This window comes from Colletotrichum scovillei (genome assembly GCF_011075155.1).
Source record: "Colletotrichum scovillei strain TJNH1 chromosome Unknown Contig00008, whole genome shotgun sequence".
NCBI lineage: Eukaryota > Fungi > Ascomycota > Sordariomycetes > Glomerellales > Glomerellaceae > Colletotrichum > Colletotrichum scovillei.
The window spans coordinates 1,679,823-1,700,561 of NW_023336266.1; the positions used below are offsets into that span (position 1 = coordinate 1,679,823).

Below are 20,739 nucleotides of genomic sequence, written 5' to 3' on the forward strand. Positions count from 1 at the left end.
CATGGAAATAAGGCGCCTGTTGTCTGACCCCTCTCTTCCAGCAGTGTCTCACGCTTGACTACGCCATCGATCCTGCCCGGGCTTACTGTCCCCGAAATTGTTAGTCGGCCCATTCTAAAGTCCGGATTACGCCGTGGTGCGGAGCAACAAGGTCCAAAAAGCCACGCTTGAGATCCCGTCGTCAGCTTGACCCGTGCCTGGGGGAGAGCCCACCTTGCCCACCTCCGCCCGACATCATCGGTCCCCGGTCGTCGCAACTGTCCGAAACCTACTCAGCTCCCCTCTTCACGGCATCGGCCTTGGCACGACACCGTCCGACATTGCAACCATGTCGGCGCCCGGGATAGCAAGCAGCAAATCGGACACCGCTCCTCGAGCAAAACCCCAGCGCGTCCTTGCCTGCGTCCTCTGCCAGCAGCGCAAGATCAAGTGCGACCGCAAGTTCCCTTGCTCGCATTGCACAAAACATCAGTTGCAGTGCGTGCCTGCGACACAGAACCGTCCACGGAGGCGGCGATTCCCGGAGAGGGAGCTTCTCGATCGCTTGAGAAAGTATGAGGGCCTACTACGACAGAATAAGGTTGATTTTGAGCCACTCCACGGTGACCTAGGGGCCAGGTATGGGAAGTCTGTCGATGACAGTGGCGGGTCGGACGATGAGCACCGATCCGAAGGTGTGGGAATGCCTTCACCATCAGTCACTGTGAAATCTGAAACATCATATGAGCCTAAGTGAGTCACTACCCTACAACGCCGATTAAGGGTTTTCTGCACGCGCTTTTACTGTTAGGCTTAGTCGAACGTAAGATACCAGTGTCACTAACTGTGTGCAGGAACTTTTGGCATTTGGTGAGCCCGGAGGTACAGTATCTGTACTCAACTCACTCTCAATACCCGTAACTGACATCGTATAGCTCGACGACTCGCATGCTGGCTTGCGAGAGACTATCAGGCAAACGTGGGATCAAGCCTGCGATAGCGATGACCATATTCTCTTCGGATCCCCAGACCGATCATCCGTCGACCTCTCAACCCTTCATCCCGAGCCTGTCCACATCTTTCGACTATGGCAGATTTACCTCGACAATGTGAATGCGCTGCTACGAGTGACTCACGCCCCCAGTTTCCAAGCGCGCATCATTGAAGCCGTGAGCAGCATCGAGAACATGAGTCCCGCATTGGAGGCTCTCATGTTCAGCATATACTCTATGGCCATCTTGAGTCTTTCCGAGGATGCATGTTATGAAACTTTCAAGCAGCCGAGAGCCCTTCTCTTGACCAAGTACCAATTTGGATGCCAGCAAGCTCTCTCAAACAGTCAGTTCCTGAGAACAAATGACATTGACTGCTTAACTGCGTTATTTCTTTACCTAGTACGTACCTTAACTGGCTAAGGGCCTACAGTACGAGATCGAGAGGATCACATTGCCTAACTTTTGACAGCATGCGAGCCGCCCTAGCGCTCACATCCGATCAATATCATCTCTCCTCGGCGTCGCGATCCGCATCGGCCAACGCATTGGTCTCCAGCACGAATCTGCCAACACCAGGTGTACTATCCTGGAAGCCGAGATGCGTCGAAGGCTCTGGTGGTCCTTGGTGCTTTTCGACGCTCGCATGAGCGGCCTGACCGAGCACAAGGCCACCAACTTGACCCCGACATGGGACTGCGCCGTGCCGCTGAACGTTAGTGACTCTGACCTCCGAGCAGAAATGAAGGAACCACCGAGGGCGGAGATGAAAGTCAGCGAGGCACTTTTCTCGGTGGTGACGGCCGAGCTCGCCGATTTCACTCGGCACACTGCGTTCTACCTCGACATGACGAATCCAATTCTCAAGCCCATCGCTAAGGAACTTCCAGGTGGCGGCAAGGTGGATTGGCTGGAGAAGTCGGTAGAAGACAAGTACTTCCGGTACTGTGATCTTGAGAACCCGACTCATTTCATGGCATTGTGGATGTCACGCGCATCCCTCTCGAAATTTCGCCTCATGGAGACATCCCACAGCTTCCACGAGGGCCCCGTTGAGGAGAAGCACAGAATCACGTTATCAAGTGCTTTAAGGTGGCTTCACTGCGATGCGAAGCTAGCGGCCTCGCCGCTGATCCAGAGATTCAGGTGGTTTCTCCAGATATACTACCCTTTCCCCGCCTACATCCGCATCACACAGTTTCTCAAACTGAACCCTCTGGATCCGAAAGGCGAGTATATCTGGAACGCCATGAGTGACCACTTTGAGGCCCGATTCGAACAACTTGAGCCGGGTTATAATCCTGTCTTTGTTCCCTTCACCGAGGTCATCGTGCGCACCTGGGAAGTGGTGGCAGCGGCACTGAGGAACTCAGGGCAGCCGGTGGTCCCGCCGAGAATTGTGGTCAAAGTCCAGGAAAAGCTGTCGGAAGTGACACCGGCTCTGAGTCCGCAGTCTTCCGATACCGGGCCCAAGGCTGAAGCGATGAACATGAACCCCTATGACTTTAGTGCATCTTTTCCGATGGACATCGTTAGCCAGAGTCTCACTTACGATCAGGGTGCCTTTTCGCCAACAGACAATGGCTTATACTCAAACATCATCGTGCCGGACATGCGAGGTATCAACATCGATCAGTTCAACTGGGACTCATTGGACTTAGGGCAGAATGGGCAAGCGGCATGATGATGACGGACTGAATCGAAATGTGCCAAGACAAACCTGTGGACGTTGAGTTCGACGGATATCACGGTTACTGTACCACCATGGTTGACAGCGTTTGCGAATAGCTTCACCGCTCAATTCTCCATAGATGAATGCGCAAGCAAGCGTGCATAATTCAACTCAACTTTAAACACCCATTGCAAATGTGCACCGGGACATAGCATATCACTTATTCATAGGCGATGAAGGCAAGAACAATAGTTCCGTCATGAATCCTTTCTTGGTATTCTTGAAGATAATTACATGTATGTACAAAGTGCGACAATATATACGTGTCGAATATGTGGATCTGAACACAGTTCAGACTGGGTATGAGGTCCGCACAGCGTTGTTCGGCATAGCCGTAACAAGCATTTACTGGACGGTGAGGGTGTAGGCGGAGGTCTTGAAGACGGCGTTGGTGCCGGAGAAGGGCTCGGTACCGGCCTGGAGGCTGGTGATGACGTTGGTCTTGGCAACACCCTGCTTGGAGGTGAGGTAGGTGAAGAAGAGGTTCAGGTCGCCGTTGAAGCTCTTGATCTGGCTAGGAGCAACGAAGGAGTAGACAGTGGTGTCACCGTTGGGGCCTGAGAAGTTACGTTAGAGGATTGTCATCGTGTTTGTGGTGTAATGCTTTACTCACCAGAGTAGAGGGACCACTTGGTGCCGGCAATGGTGGGGGTGTCGATGGTCTTGCCAGTGCTGGAGATGGGGCCAGCACCGCCAAGAGCGCCGAGCCAGATCATGATCTCGTACTTGTTGTTGGCACCAACGGAGGGGGCGAGCCAGAGGTCGTAGGCGACATCGGCAACGATGCTAGAGCCGGTGTAGCTGTTGAAAGAAGAGTTAGCAAATGTCTAGACTGATGCATCTTTGAGGCGGGAATGACTAACCTCCAGGTCCACTTGGAGGGGATGGACTTGACAGCAGAGAGCTGCTTGTTGACCTTCTCGAGGGCAACGTTGGAGTAGGACTTGACCTGTCCCTGACCACCAGCCCAGGTCCAGGAGGTCGACCAAGCGACGGAGCCGGACTTGAGGGACTCGAAGGTGGTGCACTGGCTGCCAGAGGTAGCCTTGGACGCACCCCAGTTGTTGTGGTAGATGGTGAAGCCGCCGGTGGCGACGGAGCCGAAGGCGTCGCACATCTTGGTGGCACGCTTGTCGATGCTGACGGGCGTGGGGGAGGCCACGGCCGTGACGGCCAGCATGGCCGAGACGAGGTAGGAGGTGAACTGCATGGTGGGAATTTGGACTAGCTTCAGCTTTGAAAGAATGACTGGAATGAACGAATGGTTACTGCAAAGGTAATGGACAAGAAGAGAATGTAAGTTGTTGGGATGAACAGTAGGGCTGCCAAGAATAGGTTCCCAGGCGGGCGGGTAGCCCTTTGATATACCTACTACATGATACTACGTCAACCGCCGGAGAGACTTTTTTTTCTTTCCAGAAAACAAACAAGTCCCTCCAATTACGGCGTAGAATGCCGAATGGAACATTAGTGTGCGGCCCAGAACACAGCACATCGGGTGAGGTTCTTCGCCCGCGGCCGTGGCTACACGACCGGGATGCCGGAGCTAAGCATCGGACGGAAAGCTTGTTGCGGCCAAGTGGGTGTCCACCGGAGGGGGATGGTTACGGTGGACAATCAGGGGCGGTTTCAACTTGATCACTTTGTTTACCGAAGCAACCAAGCGCGTAAACGCTGCGGCCACGAGGTGCTCCAAAAGGTGACTCCACCAATGGGCCATGTGGGCAGGTTTAATCTGCTCGTCACCTTTTGCCTTCAGGTAAATAGATTGTATGGTTCAGGGAGGTGTGGCCTGGAGAGGCTAAAAGGAGAACTTGTGAAGGCACCCTTATCCCTGGCTCACTATCCGTATCCCCAAAGCAGAAGGCCAGCAAGCGTTGGAAATGAAATTTTGACTCGTGTTCGCCGGTTTAGGTTCACCATTGATCATGGCCCCAATGAGCATATTGGAAAGCCGAAATCCATTGATTCCCACTCCCAGGGGCATTTGGAAATATTGACAACGCAGTGGCCTCCGTGGCTCCCTCGGGCCATTCCGAGGCTCGGCCTCGTCAATAGTTGATTGCTGCCGTCATTTACGGTTCTTTTCACCACATGGGCGCTGTTCCGCAATCGTATCCGTGCTTCCTAAGCATAAAATCCAGCCGTTATAGCCGTCTTCCATGACCAACAACTCCACCATAGTATATATGTGAAGCCGCCCCCGTGTGCTAGATAGACATTGCCACCTGCAGTGTCACTTTATGTAAAATGCGGCGCATGCATTGCTTTTGTCTGGCGGTATTCGAGGCCCTATTTTAATGATTAACAAGAAAGATTGCGTCAGAGTGACACATTTGACAGATTGTTTCTAATGGAATGCACAAACGCCTCGAAAGGTTTGTTCCCGTACTCTCCCTGCGGACTCGGAAAAGTCCAGCTCAGTAGAGGAGTATCGTACCATAATGGTTCTCTCGCACATCGTTATCAATCACAGCTAACTTTTCATACGTAAATGAACATGCACGGTCATGTGTCATGAACACCCGAATGCTCCAAAAAGCGCAGCGCCAAGAGGCATTCGACCCAAGATCAGGCCGAGCCCGACTCAACGGTGCTCTCCCCAGATTCCCAGGATTCAGATCGCTCGCCAAGGGTGGCACGCAGCGGGCAGCAACCCCCCGGTTCAGGGCAGCCATAAACGGCAAAGGGGCCCAGCTGCCGACATGAGCGCATCCACAGAACTGGACAAGGGCAACACTGGCCACCTTCGAGACACCCATCACCACTATCGGGCCATGCTGGGCATTCGTGTTTTCGTATCCGAGAATGCCGCTTGTCGATGTGACACACCAAATCCGCAAAAGCTCCCGCCTCGTAGCAAGGCAGAGTTAACTGGTGGGAATTCCGTGAGCCGCCTCGGCACCAAAAGAAGTACTCCGTAGAGCGTTTAACTGGAGAAATAAAGGGGTTTAGCGAAGGGCTGGCGGGTGGGTGGCGCTAAAGTGCCGTCCCGTCCGCTGCGCCGAGATTCTTTTCAATGTTCCCCTGAGATGCGAATAATAGAAATGGCAAGTATTAAGCGGTTCAACTCAATGTTAACTCCCCTCTCGGCATACAACGCACTAGCATCTTTGCACATCTTTCAGATCGACTATGCGTGCGAGGAATGACGCGGTGGCCGCGGACAGGAACACGAATTTCGGAAAATTGAAGACTTCGTTGCTGTTCTACTACGTAGCCATTGGGACTAGCATGTCACATCAAAGTGCCGACAACCCCATACTCATTTCGCTTAAACTCCTGCACACTGACAGCACCACGATGCAGTCCACTTGGTCCAACGCAAAAGGCTCGAAACTCAACAACACCGGCTGTGTGTTCTAGTGGTCATGATTTCTCGTTCACAACAAAGTGAGCTTGATCCGAGAAGGTCGCAGGTTCGAACCCTGCCGCGGTCATAGCAATCATTTTTGAGTGTCCAACGCTCCCCTATCGGTAGAGAGGAGGAGGCAATATTCTCTCGAGGTGAGCTTTTACAGAGGGATTCACGTCTTTTGATTTTAGGGCATGGTTCCTCTTGAAAGATACTCGGCCCCCACATAAAGGACCGAAGCAGTCTGTCTGGCCACGAATTGACTAAACTCATTGAAGTTCAGTCAATGTTATTTGACTTGTCCGCTGTTGACACTCATAGAACTATCGAAGTGTCAACTAAGAAGGGATTACACTGTTCCAATGTGTAAAGTTTTTGGAACAACGAGACGCAGGATTCAGGCCATAACACCACGTCCTTTCTTCCATCACGAAAGACTCTCTTGAGCAATGCCTGATCAGCCACGTCGAAAGATTTGTTCCACTGGTGTTACAGGTTTTTTAACCCGATAATTTTGCACCGCACTTGAGTTCAAACGGTTATCCTGAAGTGCCAACAGGATCCAGGCTTCTCTTAGAGGCACCTCGTCAGTACTCAGCAGGCCAACCCAACAGATCGTTGACATCAACCTGTGCTGAAGCATATAAAATGTAGATCACAGTTCTAAAAGATAATTGTAAGGCCGGCACTTCGAGATCATCGCGCAGCCCTCGTTTAACTTGCGAACAATTCCGGTGTGTAGACGTGATGTTTAATGATCAATATTAGCTTCAATCAACTCCCTGGCATCTGAACTGAAGGTACCATCGTCGAATCAGGATCATCGCAAATTGTTCAATAGGTCGGCTCGTGCGGATTTCCACTGGAGATTGAATTAAGAAGACGCATGCATTGATCAGCTGGCGCACTCTATTAAAGAGGGTGTTCAGGACTTACTGCAACCCGATCTTCTAATTACCCACGCTTCAGCCTTTAGTATTTCTGATAGATCACTCAGCAATGCGGAACCTCCTTAAGCTGTACTAACAACCGCCGTGACCCCATTCCGTATGGCGGGGATGATTGCACCTGCTTCGGAGCGGCACTTGCTGGCACACTCCATGAGGTTGATTCCCGACCTGTAAGTTCAGTTTACGCGAGCACTGAACCGTATTGTAAAACATAGCCTCATAGTTCGAGCCTAAATCATTGATGTTGGCGTAGTGATGAGCACGATGAAGAGGTAAATAGGCATCGGCGAAGGGATGTAAGTCGATGATACGTGCCTAACGATGAAGGCGGAGTGATGGGTAGGTGCAGATCCTCGTGCCGACCCTGTATCTCGATTACATGTTTGCAATGCATGCCATTGGTCATGTATATTTGCAGATTGCGATGGTTGGGAAAGCAGTGGCCTGATCGAGCCCGTACTTGAGATCTATGGTGAACAATTGACTTTTGAGAAAAGCCGCCTATGTCTTCAGGACCAACTTACTCTAACGGTTTGTCACTCCATACGATGGTCCTTAAGAGAAATTCAACGTCTAATTGAGGTAGTGAATGGGTTTGGCTCTCAACTATACGAGGATCTCAGTCTGCACGCTTCGAACTTGCGTCTTCCTCCTCGTATACATCGTACTTGTAAGATGAGCCAGGGTGATCAGCCCTCAATCCTTTCTGACCCTGCCCGTAGACCTTCTCTCTGGCCGTAAAAGCAACATCGTCGGCAGGTGCCTCTGGATAAATTCCACGCCGTCGAAGCTCTGGGATTAGAAGATCGACGACATCCTCGAACGTGCCTGGCGTCGTAACATATCCCAAGTTGAAACCATCCAAGTCACCTTCACGAATCCAGTACTCCAAGTCATCCGCCACCTTTTGCGGGCTTCCAACAGACACCGGTCCAAGCCCGCCAATCGCCGCCCTCTCGGCAATGACACGAGGTGTCCACTTGGGGACATGCTCGCTGGTCGTCGTGAAGGCATCGAGAATGCTGCGCACCTTGTGCGCCTCCAGAGAGTCCGCGGCAGTAACCTCCTGGTCGACAGGGATCTTGGACAGATCGATGCCCGTCCAGCCGCTGACGAGGACCAATCCTCCAATGACGGAAGCATACTTCTTCAGCTCCTCGTGCTTGGCCTGAGCCTCTTCGTCGGTCCGTCCCACAATCGGAGTGAAAGTTGCAAAGAACTTGACAGACTGAGGGTCTCTGCCTAGGGCTGCAGCCTTTTCCCTGATCTCTTTGACCTTTGGGCGTAGAAGCTTTGGGGAATGCGAGGAGACGAAGATACCCTCGGCATGTGTTGCCGCAAATTCTGATCCAGCCGCTGATGTACCTGCTTGGAAAAGGAAGGGGGTTCTTTGGGGAGAAGGATCGACAATGTGGCGTGTATCGAGATCGAAGAACTTGCCGTGGTGGTGAATCGTCCGGATCTTATCGGGGTCGGCATAGCTGTCGTTTTCGGGATCTGGGGTAATCGCGTCATCTGCCCATGAGCCTTCCCAAAGCCTTTTGAATCATTAGTATATCCATGCATGCTGTTTGAGGATAAAGTTTTGAAGTATGCTTCGACAAAGACTTACTTGTAAAGAACACGAAGGTACTCGTCTGCCTGAGCATACCGCTCGTCATGGGGAATTGGGCTGTCTAGGCCAATAGCCTTGAATGCTGCTTTCTTCCAAGAAGTGACAATGTTCCAGCCAATACGGCCCCTTGTAAAATGGTCGAGTGTGGAAAACCGCTTGGCGAGAAGGAAGGGCGGCTCAAAGGATGTGGATGCGGTGATGGCGAATGTGAGATTCTTCGTGACCGCGGCCATGGCACTGATCGGCTATGTTCCCATTGTAAGCGGTTGTTTAGCTCTTGTTCCTAGAATATGCTCTTACAATAGTAGGATCTGTCATTGGCCATTGGGCCGCTCGGCGGATGCAGTTGTCAAGGCTTCCTTCGTAGGTATCGTAACCTCCATAGGTGTCGGCAAGGAAGAGGGCGTTGATGCCGCCTCGTTCTAAGAGCTTCGCGAGGTCGATCCAGTAGTTAAGGTCGCGTTTAGTTGCTGACTTGTCGGCGGGGTTCTGAAATAGCGAAACTTAGTAAATCGTCCACATGAAAAGATCTCAAAGAGGATACTTACCTTCCATTGTCCAGGAGATAAGTGCCCGACAGTAGACATATCAAATGCATTGAGCAAGATCTGCTTCTTCACTTCTGGTCGGACGCCATTCTCGCCATTGGTCGTGTGGATCGGTACCGAAGTCATTTCGAATTTCTGGTAAAGAGTATCTTCAAGCTCGGGCTTTAACTCGTAGCTCTCAAATAGCCCGCGGGCTTGCCTCTGTTTATCAACCCATCTTCATCACGAATCTCTTCAACTTGGCGCAGGATCGTGATGCAAGGAAGTTGCCTATTCCCATGTCGTCATCGCCGTTGTCGCCCGCCGCGTGGGACTGGCGCGGGATGTTATCTGCAGGTTGACCCCAATTCAACGCCGCCGGTGCAGGGCAGAAACGCTGGCGTGATCGCGGGTGCGGATGGTGCCATCACCCGTCTCCCGAGTCCGAAGACTTCATTACGTTTCGGAGACCAACGCCGGCCATCTGGACCCTTTGGACTCAGATGGCGTCGGGTCGGCAAAAAAACGACTTATGATAACTGGTTGTTGAGCCGACGATTGCCTCACCCATGGTATGGCCGGTAGTTCAGGAGGCGCATCTCCGCAGCGGGTCGCAACTAATCCCGATGCTACGATGTTGAACAAGGCCGTGATAACCACGCCATACTTGCTAATGAAAATCTCAGATTCCGTTCCTGAACATCAGAAAGTGTTCCAAGAAGGGCTTTCACGGCCAAGTTCCGCTACGCACGACTAGCACCATATGGGGGTTTGAGGAAACATGCTAAGCATGTAAAATTCAACATGTCTCGATCTCAAGTTACACATTGAGGCTGGTATACAGTCTGCCTTCGAGTTCTTAATAGCCCATCTCAATCGTGGAAAGTCATCATCTACTTGAGCCATGATGCACTGCTTCAGTAGAGCAATGTGCGAGGCGGGGGTTTCCAGAGAAGGCCATGATTCACAACACTGACTAAGATGATCATCTACATGGACATGAGGCAGTCTTTGATGATTACTATGTACCTCATGAACTTGAAGTTTGAAGAGTCTCGATAAGTCACTACTACATTAACGATGTATCTAGTCGTTTCAGCGGAACGATCGACTTTTGGTTGGCACCTAACATCATCTGATTGAGTTCTAAAATCCCCCTTCAGTCGCTTCTGTCATCTCTTCCACTCACTGCAACTGGTGGTTGCTTGCCATGTTCAATGGTTGAGATGTCTTCATGATCACTTTCGGGAAACCCGCTGGAATTCTCGAGTTGAGGACTGTTAGGTAGGAAGTCAGCGCGAATGGTCCCGACTGCTTGTAATGGTTTGGATTTACTTACTCTCTGCGCTTGACGTACATACGCAAGATGTGAGTTGCGACAATGAGAAGAATGGCACAGGCCAGGGTAAACGCAAAGCCCTTGGGGTACCGAGGTGCCTCGACTGTGGGAAAGACCAAGAGCGGGGTCCACGCCGTAGACGACTGGGAGATGGCGTTGATGAGGACGAGTGTGAAGGATCTTTCTGCTGGTGAAGATCGTAATTGTGTATTCACCCACCCATGAAATACACTCGACAGTGCAACTGAAGAGTAGATGGTGGAGAATGCGAACCATTTGGCAGGCTCCGGGACGTTCCAAATGGTCAAGATGAGAAGTCCCAAGGCGTTCCAAGCACTTGACATCGTGATTGCCCAGGCCGGTCCCATGACGAGATCCGAAGCGAAACAGACAAACAAAGTGTAGAAGATGCCGAGAGCAGGCGCAATCGTACCGAGTTCGTTCACCTTGGCTGCCGAATAACGACCGAGGCTCTTGATCCAGAGCAAGAAGCTACCCGACGAGGTGTGAATACCTGCATTCCAGAAGAGAACGTCGACGACAATAATACCCCAGAATTGCCACGAAAAGAAGACTTTCTTCAAGTTGCTAAACTTGAATTTCCCGTGAGATGAGTGACCTGCGCGCTTCAGTCTCTCCACGCTCAGTTCGATGTTTTCTCTCTTGAGAACGAGTCGGTTGGGCTGTTCAGGGGTGCCCGGGATGACGAAGTAGCCCAAGATGCCGATGGGAATGGTGATGAGTGAGCAGATGATGTACATCCATCTCCAACCAGCGAGTCCATGCACTCCGTCGAGTCTTGCAGAGGCGCCAGCTTGGATCAGACCCGCAGTGAGTGTGCCAAGTGAAAGACCGACATAGAAGATGCCGCCACGTCTCGCGATCTCATCTCCACGATACCAGGAGCCTTCAAGAGATTTGTTAGTAAGCTTTCGAAAGGAAGAAAACGAAGAGACTCACCAAAAAGATAGTGCATAACCGGGAAGAAGGCAGCCTCAAACCAGCCGACTAGGAAGCGGTATGCAGCCAACTCAGCAAATCCAGTAACGCGGAACTGGAGGAGTGTGAAGACGCCCCAGGCAATGTCCAAAAAGGGAATGAGCCAATGAATCGGGATGTATGTCAGGACAAACATCATCGGCAGCTGCCCAGTGACAGCTCCGATGATGTAAAACGTCTGCAGTTGGACGAGTTCATTGCCCTTGAATCCGAGGTCTTCCTTGAGGCCGGCAACGTAGGCATTGTTGAGGTTCGATTGATCAATGTACTTGACCCAGTAGCTCAGAACCGCGTACGGAACAATGAGAAGGTCAAGTCTGTTGATCAATTTGCGTTCCTCTGGTGTATCGGTGTCGGAGTACCATTGGATGTGCCACCACTTGCGACGAGCTTGAACGACCATGGTGATAATCTCGTCGTCGCCTTATTGTGCGAATACCAGGAGAACAAAGATCTGGATATGTCGAGACGCAGTAATCCCATATGACAGCTGCAGGAAGTGGACATCAAGGATTTCTCTTGCTTTTAGTACCTATCATATTATTATCCCAGCTATCTGTTGCCATCACAATTTTTCCAATCCCATGTCTAACCACCCACGCACCGCGCCGTCTTTTCCAGCCGTAAAACAAGGGGCCAGTCATGTCTCTTGCGCAAGCACAAACCAAAGAAGCGAAACTTGGCGATGGCGTTTTACCAACGCGAGAATCCGGGGACTACTGCGTAATAGCACCGCATACCACCCGACCAGAGAGCGGAAAGAATGCGACAAGAGGTTGGCGGGTTGCAGAAATGCTCAGGATGAACATTGCACCATCTCAGGGCTTATTGATGTGACAGTGAGACAGATGTGAAAGAGACGAAGAGGAAAGGCGAGGCGTCCTCCCTGATTTCGATAGACCACTCAAACCCCTGTCGACAATGGCCCATCACCGGCCGGCATCAACCATGCTCCACCCCATCAACTTGCAGAATTGGAGACGAGTCTTTGCAACCTTCAAGACTGGAGCCAAGGGCGGATCCGACAAGTTGGACTCCATCGCGGGATAAAGGGGCCTATGGATGGTGTTTTGTTGGAGGCTCCGGTCTGAGGAGGGAACGGGAAAAGGGAGGGGGGGGGGGGGGCGTGTTCGTTGTGATTCCCCAAGAAAGTGGGGAGATGGCGTGCTCCCCATACTCCGCGCACCTCATCTCCAGCAACATCCGCCGTGCGGACACTCGCCCGCAACATTGGATAGCGGGGTTATGAAGCTCCAGCATCTATGGTGGGGTGGAGAGCTGTTTCTTTTGTGAAGCTTTCGCCTTGATGCTGCAAGATAACAATGGCTCTTCTCTGATAGGACGGCGAGGTGGTCCCTGGGTTGAACCATACTCGAGACCACGGAGCGTCTTCCTCCAAGTGCGTGTAACGCGTTCCAGCACGAGTCTGACGTGATTCCGATGTCCGGATGGACGAGGGGCAGAGTCGCCGGCTAACAAAATGTGGCTTTCCCATCTTATCTGCTGTGAGATGTGAGCGGAGTCTATCATACAGTATTGTAACTTACACCTACAACTTGAACCATCACCGGAGTAATCACAGCTGTAATCATGGGTGACCACATTGATACAACGACCTCACAAGTCACGGAACAGAAGGAGACTTCGATTGAGGCACCTTTGAAGAACGGGCTCGACAAACAGACTCTCATTGACCGCACCGTCGATTCACTTCTCACACCACCAAAGTCCATTTATGATGATTACCCGATCAAGCTCATCGAAAGATACATAGACGAGCCACGGGAATTGAGAGTTGCAGTGATTGGAGCAGGTCTTTCAGGAGTTCTTTCCGGCATCCTATTACCAGCAAAGGTGCCCGGCATCAAGCTATCGATTTACGAGAAGAACGCCGATGTGGTACGTTTCCAATCAATCCTGGAAACGTTGTAGAAGAGCCCTCGACTAATAACGATACTTCTAGGGCGGCACATGGTTCGAAAACATCTACCCAGGCGTCCGTTGTGACGTACCAGCCCACGTATACCAGTCAACCTTCGATCCTAACACACAATGGACGGAGGAATTTGCCCAAGGCGCCGAGATCCGCGACTACTGGCAGGGCCTGGCGCGGAAGTACGACGTTTACAAGCACCTCCATCTCGCACAACGAGTTGAAGGCCTGAACTGGGTAGAGTCGCGCTCGATCTGGCAAATCACCATTCGCGACCTCGCAACAGACGCAATTCGCACAGAGGAGGCCGAGTTCGTCCTCACAGCCATAGGCCGCTTCAACGCCTGGAAGCTCCCAGACTACCCTGGTATCAAAGACTTCAAGGGAGTCCTCCGACACGCCTCAAACTGGGACCCCAGCTTCGACCCGAGAGAAAAGAAGGTCGCGGTGATTGGCAACGGCGCCAGCGGTATTCAGCTCACATCAAATCTGCACAAGGTTGTCTCGCGGCTGGATCACTACGCGCGGAACAAGACGTGGGTCACAGCTTCGTTTGCGGGCGACGAGACTTCCATCGAGCCCATCGTTATTCCGGAGGAACTCAGAGAAACCTTCCGCAAGGATCCAGAAGCGTACCTCCAGTACCGCAAGGAGCTGGAGAGCAAATACTTCCGTCACTTCACCGGCTGGCTCAAGGGTTCTAGCGAGAACGACGAGGCGCGAGAAAAGTTCCGCAAGTTCATGAATGACAGGCTCACCAAGAAACCCGAGCTCATCGACGCCCTCATCCCAGACTTCTCGCCCCATTGCCGGCGTCTAACACCCGGGCCGGGCTATTTTGAGGCCATTTCTTCCGACAAGACGGAGTACATTCAGACGCGCATCAAGCGGATCACGGAGACAGGCATCGAGACGGAAGACGGCAAGCACCGTGAAGTGGACGCAATCTTCTGCGCAACGGGCGCAAATGTCGATATGGCGCCTCCGTTCCCCATCACAGCAAAGGGCCAGGACCTCCGCGAGCTCTGGCGCCCCGATGGACCGTATACCTACTTCGGCTCCGCAACGCCCGGGTTCCCGAACCTGCTCTTCATCCACGGCCCCAATGGTTCAGGACGCTCCGGCACCGTCCCGCACAACGTCGAGAACCAGATTACGTATTTCGCACGCATCCTCCGTAAGGCGAGCCGCGAGGGCATCAAGACGATTCAGCCCACCAAGAGGGCGGCGGATAACTTTACACAGTACTCTGACGCCTTCTTCGCGACGACAGTGTTGTCGGAGAACTGTAGCTCTTGGTATAACAGCGGCAAAGCCGGTTCTAGGATCCACGGGTTGTGGCCGGGGTCTGCTACGTTGGCGACGATTGTGCAGCGGGAGCCGCGGTGGGAAGACTTTGAGTACGAGTATGTTGGCGACTCGGAGAATCCATTCTTGTGGTACTTTGGACTTGGATGCACGAAGAGGGAGCTGGATCCGGAAGCTGATGTGACGCCTTATTTGAAGGCTGGGGGCGTGGATGTTAAAGACGTCCACGAGAGTTGGCATAGTGTCCCTTAGATTTGGCATAGAAACTGAAAGGTAAATACGCTACGCTGAATGCAAAAATTTCATGATGATTATGGTTACTAGATCGAGATATCTCGTGTGATGGTAAGCGCCATAAGGCATGTCCTGTGTAGGTCTGCCACTGCTTGCTTGATAGGACCTAAGTGGTCTCTAGCAGAGTCTTTCGTGGTGTTTAGACATCAGACAGCACCTTGCAGCAATACACCGAACAAGCCTCAAACAATTGAAGTGGACGCAAATTCCAAGCCATCAATGTCAATGGCACCATGCCGAACTACGAACCCGAGAAACAGGATAAGCCAAACGGCCCATCTCGAAGCCACCAGGTCTTCAACCCACGTGGATGCGCGATTTGACATGCCAAACGTTCCCAAAGACTCGGAATCAAAATGTCGTGCTTTTCCTCCTAGCGCGGGAAATTCGAGACAGTACCGTGGTGGTGGTGTTGACCATCGACTCTATTGCGGTGGTTGACAACAGCGTCGAGGGGTGGTACTCCGGAACCCGTGCGCCGGCAGCGGAATGGCGTGCTGTACCCGGTTGATTTCGCAACCCAAATTCGCCGGAGATTTCCACAAAGTCGTCTTAGCGAGCACTCACTTCAAACGCTAAGCTATTGGAGAATTGGAGTAAGCCTGGCAGATGCTGCCGGGGGTCTCTTTGGAATAGGTAAAGGATGGGAGGAAAGGGAAAAAAAAGTTTGTCTGGACCCTGCAGTCTGGGTCCGGCATGTGTCAATGGCAACCATGTTGCTCTGAGAAGATTGAGCAATTGGGCTCAGAGAGCAGAGATGGGCAGTGAGGTCGGCCTGACTATGACATCCAGCTGGACGATCCCTGCATGTTCTTGTCTCTTCTGATCTGATCCATAAGACGAAGGATTCCCGTTTCTGTTGCGATTCCATCTGCGATAGACGACTCGGCAGTTCAGGTCTTGGCTTTTGAAGATATTCAGACGCAGTGCTTCTCTTCCTTCCTTCGTCCATCTAGTCTTGTGTTACCTTCGATCATAATCGGCAGACCTTCACAATGGCAGAATACGCCGACCCAGCAAAGGGCGATGTCATCCCTCCCAAGTCGGAGCGTCATCCAGGTTCGTCAACGGTGCAAAGATAATGCTGGCAATATCACCAGAAGACTAACATCAAAATTCAACAGTGAAATGGTACCGCTCGACGTTCTACAACATGACCATCCTCGGCCTCTGCAACCTCGCGGCCCCAGGTATCTGGGGCGCCATGAACTCCCTCGGCGCAGGCGGCGCCGCCTCGCCCAAGGTGGTCAACGCCGCCAACGCCCTCACATTCTGCCTCATGGTGGTATCCTGCTACTTCTCCTCCGTCATCGTCCACTACATCGGCATCAAGGGCGCTCTCATCTTTGGAACGTAAGTCTAGCCCACCATTCCACGCCACAAATGTGGAAGAAACAACCGCAAGAAACACAAACTAAGATTGCGAAACCAACAGCATCGGCTACGCCCCCTTCGCAGCAGGCCTCTACACAAACAACCGCTACGGCGTCGAATGGCTCATGCTCCTCGGCGCCGCCCTCTGCGGCATCTCCGCCGGCGTCTTCTGGATGGCCGAGGCCGCCATCGCCATCGCCTACCCGGAGCCCTGGAACCGCGGCAAAGCCTTGGGCTACTGGCTCACCTACCGCCTCTGCGGCCAAATCCTCGGCGGCGCCATCAACCTCGGCCTCAACGCGGATAACGACCAGGCTGGCAAAGTCTCGTACACGGTGTTCATCATCTTTATCGCCATCCAGGCTGCGGGCCCGTTTGTCGGGTTCTTTTTGAACAAACCGGAGCAAGTGGAGAGGCAGGATGGCAAGAAGGTTAGCCTCGCGATTTTGGAGAATCCGTGGTATGAGATCAAGGCTACGACGAGGAACTTGTTGAAGCCCAAGTTCCTCTTGATTGTGCTTTGGATTGGCCAGGCTGTCTTTGCGGAGGCCGTGTTCTTCACGTATCTTGCCTGTAAGTCTTTCCAAAAGCTGTCCACCGGAGGCTTAAAGCTAACGTTGTGCTGCAGCATGGTTCTCTGTTCGATCTCGAGCTCTCGGATCCTTCCTCTCCGGCATTGTGGCCGTGATTTCCGGTAACCTTCTCGGAGTAAGTAGCTCTCGCAAGCTCGTAGCTGGAACCAAGAGGCAGTCACTGACGATGCTGGCAGCACTGGCTTGATCGCGCCAAGGTATCACTCAAGCTCCGCACGAGGTCGACCTTCTGGACTCTCGCCGTCACCCAGGGCGCTTGGTGGCTCTGGGCGACCATCCTCGCGACGCGGTTCCGCCAGACCCGCCCTGTCCACGACTGGGCCAGCCCTGGCTTCGGCGCCGCCTTTGCGGTCTACATCTTCCTTACGATCGGATTCCAGATCAACTATCTCTTCCTGTACGTCAAGTCCTTCGTGGGAAAAAAAAAAACCTATTTGGTCCTTGCCGAGACGTTTGGAACTAACATAGACAAAAAGGTACTTCATCGTCACGAACCTGGCCGAAGGCGAAGAGGAAGTCATCCGCTACGCCGCTCTGCTCCGCGGAGTCGAGTCCGCGTGGCAGGCCGTCAGCTACGGCTTGACCTCCATCACCCTCTTTGGCGAGGTCGGCGCAATCTACCTCAACTTTGCGCTGTGGGCCGTGGCCATCGGACCCGCGTGGCTGGTCCTGAGACACTTTGGCTCCGGGCTCTCGGCGCACGTGGAGGAGGTGCGCGAGGTGAGCGGCGTGGTGTCTAGCGAGGATGGCGAATCGGACGTGAAGCACTAGAAAGTACCTTACAACGGTGGGATAGAATGCGAGTCAGCGTTGGTGATACCCGAGTTGCTGGGACGCGGTGCCGGCTGGGGCGGACAGTTCCTGTCAGCTTGATGCCGATCGTCGAGACTGGGGTTGCGATATTGCTATAGAGATTAATGATTCCCTGTTTCTCCGCGCTAAATAATCTTTATATGAACCTTAATTAAATGGTCTTTCCGAACATTTGTGTCATGTGTTGATATACTGCCAATGAAGTGATCACCAAGTCGAGATCATCATGAGATGAACCGATGCCCAGGTCAATTGGCGAATGAAAGCTTTGAAGAGACAATCAATCCGCGCTTCGAATTGCCCCTCATGGAGTTTGCCTGCACCGCTGCCATATTGCGGATATTAACCATCCGCCAATCTGTCGCGCGGTAATCTGCAACTCTCTGGTTGGGCCATGTCATCGGAGCTAACATGACGTGATAACCTCACGTCGGAAACCTTGAACCCCACGACCTGCGGTTGCCGGCGGGAGCCGCTGTATCTCTTCTCCAGCCAAGGGCATCTTGGCCCCGCGAATTACAGCTTAACCGCCTTTTGCAGCCTAAATAGCTAAATGCCTTACACGGAGCTTTTTCAGGAGCTTTCATTTGAAGAGCCCAGGCGAGCTATCGAACAGGAGCTTCCCTGGAAACAATCAGACAGGCGGAGTGCAGGGGTCGTCGGCATTGGCGTGGGGTCCGCCCATGGCCCGTTTGTGCGTCGTCGTGCGTCTTGCGCCACCGAGCCGTCCGGTGGCATCATCGCCCCGGCTCCACGGTGCCGGACCCACGCCGAGTATCGGGAGGGGCAATTTGGGGTAAAGTTCGACATGTTCTGTGTAGGACCATCGCCGGGGGGTGTGTCTCCAAAGGGGACGTCACGTCGTTTGACGCGAACCCCTCCATGTTACCCCGCGGTGGCCATGGTTTCGCTAAATGATTGTAGTAATAGTCTGGAAAAAGTTTTGTTGTATTTTGTTGTCGCAAAAAGCCAGCAACTTCTTCTCTTTTGGAACCTTTCTCGGGACCACAATTGATTCTCGCGAACTTAGAGACTCCAAGTACTCCAGGCGCAAGAAACTCGAAGAAAACATGGCCGACACGACGGGAACCGCAAAGCCGAAGAAGAGCCTCGTGCTCAATGCCTTCGTTGAGATGTGTATGTCCTCCAGGTCTCGCCGTCAAATCTCGCATTGAAGCTGACAGTTCCCGTGTAGGCAGTGGACATCAGTCCCCCGGACTCTGGAGACACCCCGAAGACGAGTCGTGGCGCTTCAACGAGATCAGCCACTGGGTTGAGTTGGCCAAGCTTCTCGAGGAGGCCAAGTTCCACGGAATCTTCATCGCCGATGTTCTTGGTGGGTTTGACTTGTCATTCAGAGGCTCGAACTCGAAGAATCAGCTAACACGCAGTAGGCGGTTACGATGTCTACTCGCAGTCCCTCGACCCCGCAAAGGTTTCCGGTGCCCAATGGCCCGTCAACGAGCCATTGGCCCCCGTGGCTGCCATGGCCGCGGTAACGAAGAACATAGGCTTCGGCGTGACGGTATCGACGACATATGAGCAGCCATACCACCTCGCAAGGCGTTTGTCGACTCTCGATCACCTCACGGGCGGTCGGTAAGTTGCCCAAGGACCGGTCGCAAAGTCCTCCTGCTAATGATCTCACAGTCTCGGTTGGAATGTTAGTCTCCGGAGGGAATCTTTTGAGGAAGCGCATACTGACCAGCACAGATCGTGACGAGCTACCTGGATTCCGCAGCAAAGAACATGGGTCTCACCCAGCAGCCCCAGGTAAGATAACGCGAAGCCGTCTCATGATGCGGGCACTGCTAACAGGAGCAGCACGACGACCGATACGCGCAAGCCGAGGAGTACATCAAGGTGATGTACAAGCTCTTCGAGTCCTCGTGGAGAGACGACGCCGTCAAGCTCGACCGCAAGTCAGGCATCTACACCCAGCCCGATCTCGTCCGCAAAATCGACCACAACGGGCGCTTCTTCACCGTCCCCGGCCCGCACATCGTCCAACCCAGCCCGCAACGCACCCCTCTCCTCCTGCAAGCCGGAACCTCCAAGGCCGGCAAACAATTCGCGGCGCAGCACGCCGAAGCCATCTTCGTCTCGGCGCACGCGCCCGCCGTGTGCGCGAAGAACATTGCCGAGATCCGGGAGCTCGCGCGGACGCAGTACGGCCGCGACGGCAAGGACATCAAGGTGCTCGCGCTCGTCACGCCGATCTTGGGTGCCACCGAGGAGGAGGCGCAGGCGAAGCTGGCGGATTACCGCAAGTACGCCTCGCACGAGGGCGCGCTGGCGCTGTTTGGTGGCTGGACGGGTATCGATTTGAGCAAGTATGGTGACGAGGAGGAGTTGCGGCAGGTGGAGAGCAATGCTGTCAAGTCGACTGTTGAGGGGTACGCGCGGTTCTCGCCGGGTACGTCGAAGTGGACGAAGCATACTATTGCCGAGCACGTCAGCATTGGTGGCAACGGGCCCATCTTTGTCGGTACAGCTTCGCAGGTGGCTGATGGGCTTGAGACGTGGATTGAGGAGGCGGATGTTGATGGATTCAACTTTGTAAGTGTCGATGCTGTTGTATTTGACTTGACCTCTGGGCCTTGTTGGTGGAAGATGATGATGCTGACTGTTGATGCTAGGCGTACGCCCTCTTCCCCCAGTCCTTCAAGGACATTATCGATCTTCTCCTGCCGGAGCTGCGTCGTCGCGGTCTCTTCTGGGACGACTACGCGGTTCCCGGTGGAACGTACAGAGAGAACTTTTACCGCAAGCAAGGCCAGTCGGGACCGCTGAATGAGCACGTCGCGGCATCATACAGATGGAAGGCGGGTGTCGCGGCCGAGGAGGCGAAGATTCCGGAATAAATAGTCAGAATACGTCGTGGCGTAGGTGCATTTACCTAGTCTTCGCCGAAACTGATCGAAGACGGGCAAGAA

At 53.1% G+C, this 20,739-nt stretch overlaps 7 protein-coding genes across 7 annotated transcripts; 4 read left to right on the forward strand and 3 right to left on the reverse strand.

Moving 5' to 3' along the window:
* Positions 1-119: 119 nt before the first annotated feature.
* Positions 120-2,830, forward strand: HER10_EVM0000515 (uncharacterized protein). The gene is made up of 4 exons (XM_035482833.1): positions 120-732; positions 834-861; positions 915-1,373; positions 1,444-2,830. Exons 1-4 carry the CDS (start codon positions 329-331, stop codon positions 2,653-2,655), a joined length of 2,103 nt encoding a protein of 700 aa, XP_035330362.1. The 5' UTR covers positions 120-328; the 3' UTR covers positions 2,656-2,830.
* A 218-nt stretch (positions 2,831-3,048) lies between these two features.
* On the reverse strand, positions 3,049-4,000 carry HER10_EVM0004580 (xyloglucan-specific endo-beta-1,4-glucanase A; the record flags this gene model as incomplete). The annotated part of the gene is made up of 3 exons (XM_035474216.1): positions 3,567-4,000; positions 3,317-3,504; positions 3,049-3,260 (listed from the first exon to the last, which is right to left on the reverse strand). Exons 1-3 carry the CDS (start codon positions 3,911-3,913, stop codon positions 3,049-3,051), a joined length of 747 nt encoding a protein of 248 aa, XP_035330610.1. The 5' UTR covers positions 3,914-4,000.
* A 3,627-nt stretch (positions 4,001-7,627) lies between these two features.
* On the reverse strand, positions 7,628-9,297 carry HER10_EVM0002226 (HK97 family phage prohead protease; the record flags this gene model as incomplete). Its single annotated transcript, XM_035471947.1, has 4 exons — positions 7,628-8,546; positions 8,621-8,868; positions 8,924-9,112; positions 9,172-9,297. The coding sequence occupies 4 exons, from the start codon at positions 9,295-9,297 to the stop codon at positions 7,628-7,630; spliced, it is 1,482 nt and encodes a 493-aa protein (XP_035330479.1).
* A 1,012-nt stretch (positions 9,298-10,309) lies between these two features.
* HER10_EVM0011889 (major facilitator superfamily transporter) lies at positions 10,310-11,891 on the reverse strand (the record flags this gene model as incomplete). Its single annotated transcript, XM_035481302.1, has 3 exons — positions 10,310-10,427; positions 10,490-11,396; positions 11,450-11,891. The coding sequence occupies 3 exons, from the start codon at positions 11,889-11,891 to the stop codon at positions 10,310-10,312; spliced, it is 1,467 nt and encodes a 488-aa protein (XP_035331029.1).
* A 1,187-nt stretch (positions 11,892-13,078) lies between these two features.
* Positions 13,079-14,981, forward strand: HER10_EVM0000033 (4-hydroxyacetophenone monooxygenase; the record flags this gene model as incomplete). Its single annotated transcript, XM_035469830.1, has 2 exons — positions 13,079-13,387; positions 13,452-14,981. The coding sequence occupies 2 exons, from the start codon at positions 13,079-13,081 to the stop codon at positions 14,979-14,981; spliced, it is 1,839 nt and encodes a 612-aa protein (XP_035330332.1).
* Positions 14,982-16,018: 1,037 nt separating this feature from the next.
* Positions 16,019-17,761, forward strand: HER10_EVM0001289 (major facilitator superfamily transporter; the record flags this gene model as incomplete). The annotated part of the gene is made up of 6 exons (XM_035471044.1): positions 16,019-16,082; positions 16,148-16,376; positions 16,459-16,970; positions 17,026-17,105; positions 17,167-17,387; positions 17,467-17,761. 6 exons carry the CDS (start codon positions 16,019-16,021, stop codon positions 17,759-17,761), a joined length of 1,401 nt encoding a protein of 466 aa, XP_035330419.1.
* A 1,112-nt stretch (positions 17,762-18,873) lies between these two features.
* Positions 18,874-20,667, forward strand: HER10_EVM0001618 (dibenzothiophene desulfurization enzyme A; the record flags this gene model as incomplete). The annotated part of the gene is made up of 7 exons (XM_035471362.1): positions 18,874-18,940; positions 18,999-19,139; positions 19,198-19,402; positions 19,454-19,466; positions 19,517-19,576; positions 19,628-20,362; positions 20,443-20,667. The coding sequence occupies 7 exons, from the start codon at positions 18,874-18,876 to the stop codon at positions 20,665-20,667; spliced, it is 1,446 nt and encodes a 481-aa protein (XP_035330441.1).
* Positions 20,668-20,739: the final 72 nt, after the last annotated feature.

What these genes read in the sequence shown, in the direction of transcription:
- HER10_EVM0000515 (XM_035482833.1), top strand. Translation starts at nt 329, where the DNA reads ATGTCGGCGCCCGGGATAGCAAGCAGCAAATCGGACACCGCTCCTCGA. An exon ending in GAAACATCATATGAGCCTAA is followed by an intron (nt 733 to 833) that starts GTGAGTCACTAC and finishes AACTGTGTGCAG; the next exon opens with GAACTTTTGGCATTTGGTGA. An exon ending in CTGCGTTATTTCTTTACCTA is followed by an intron (nt 1,374 to 1,443) that starts GTACGTACCTTA and finishes AACTTTTGACAG; the next exon opens with CATGCGAGCCGCCCTAGCGC.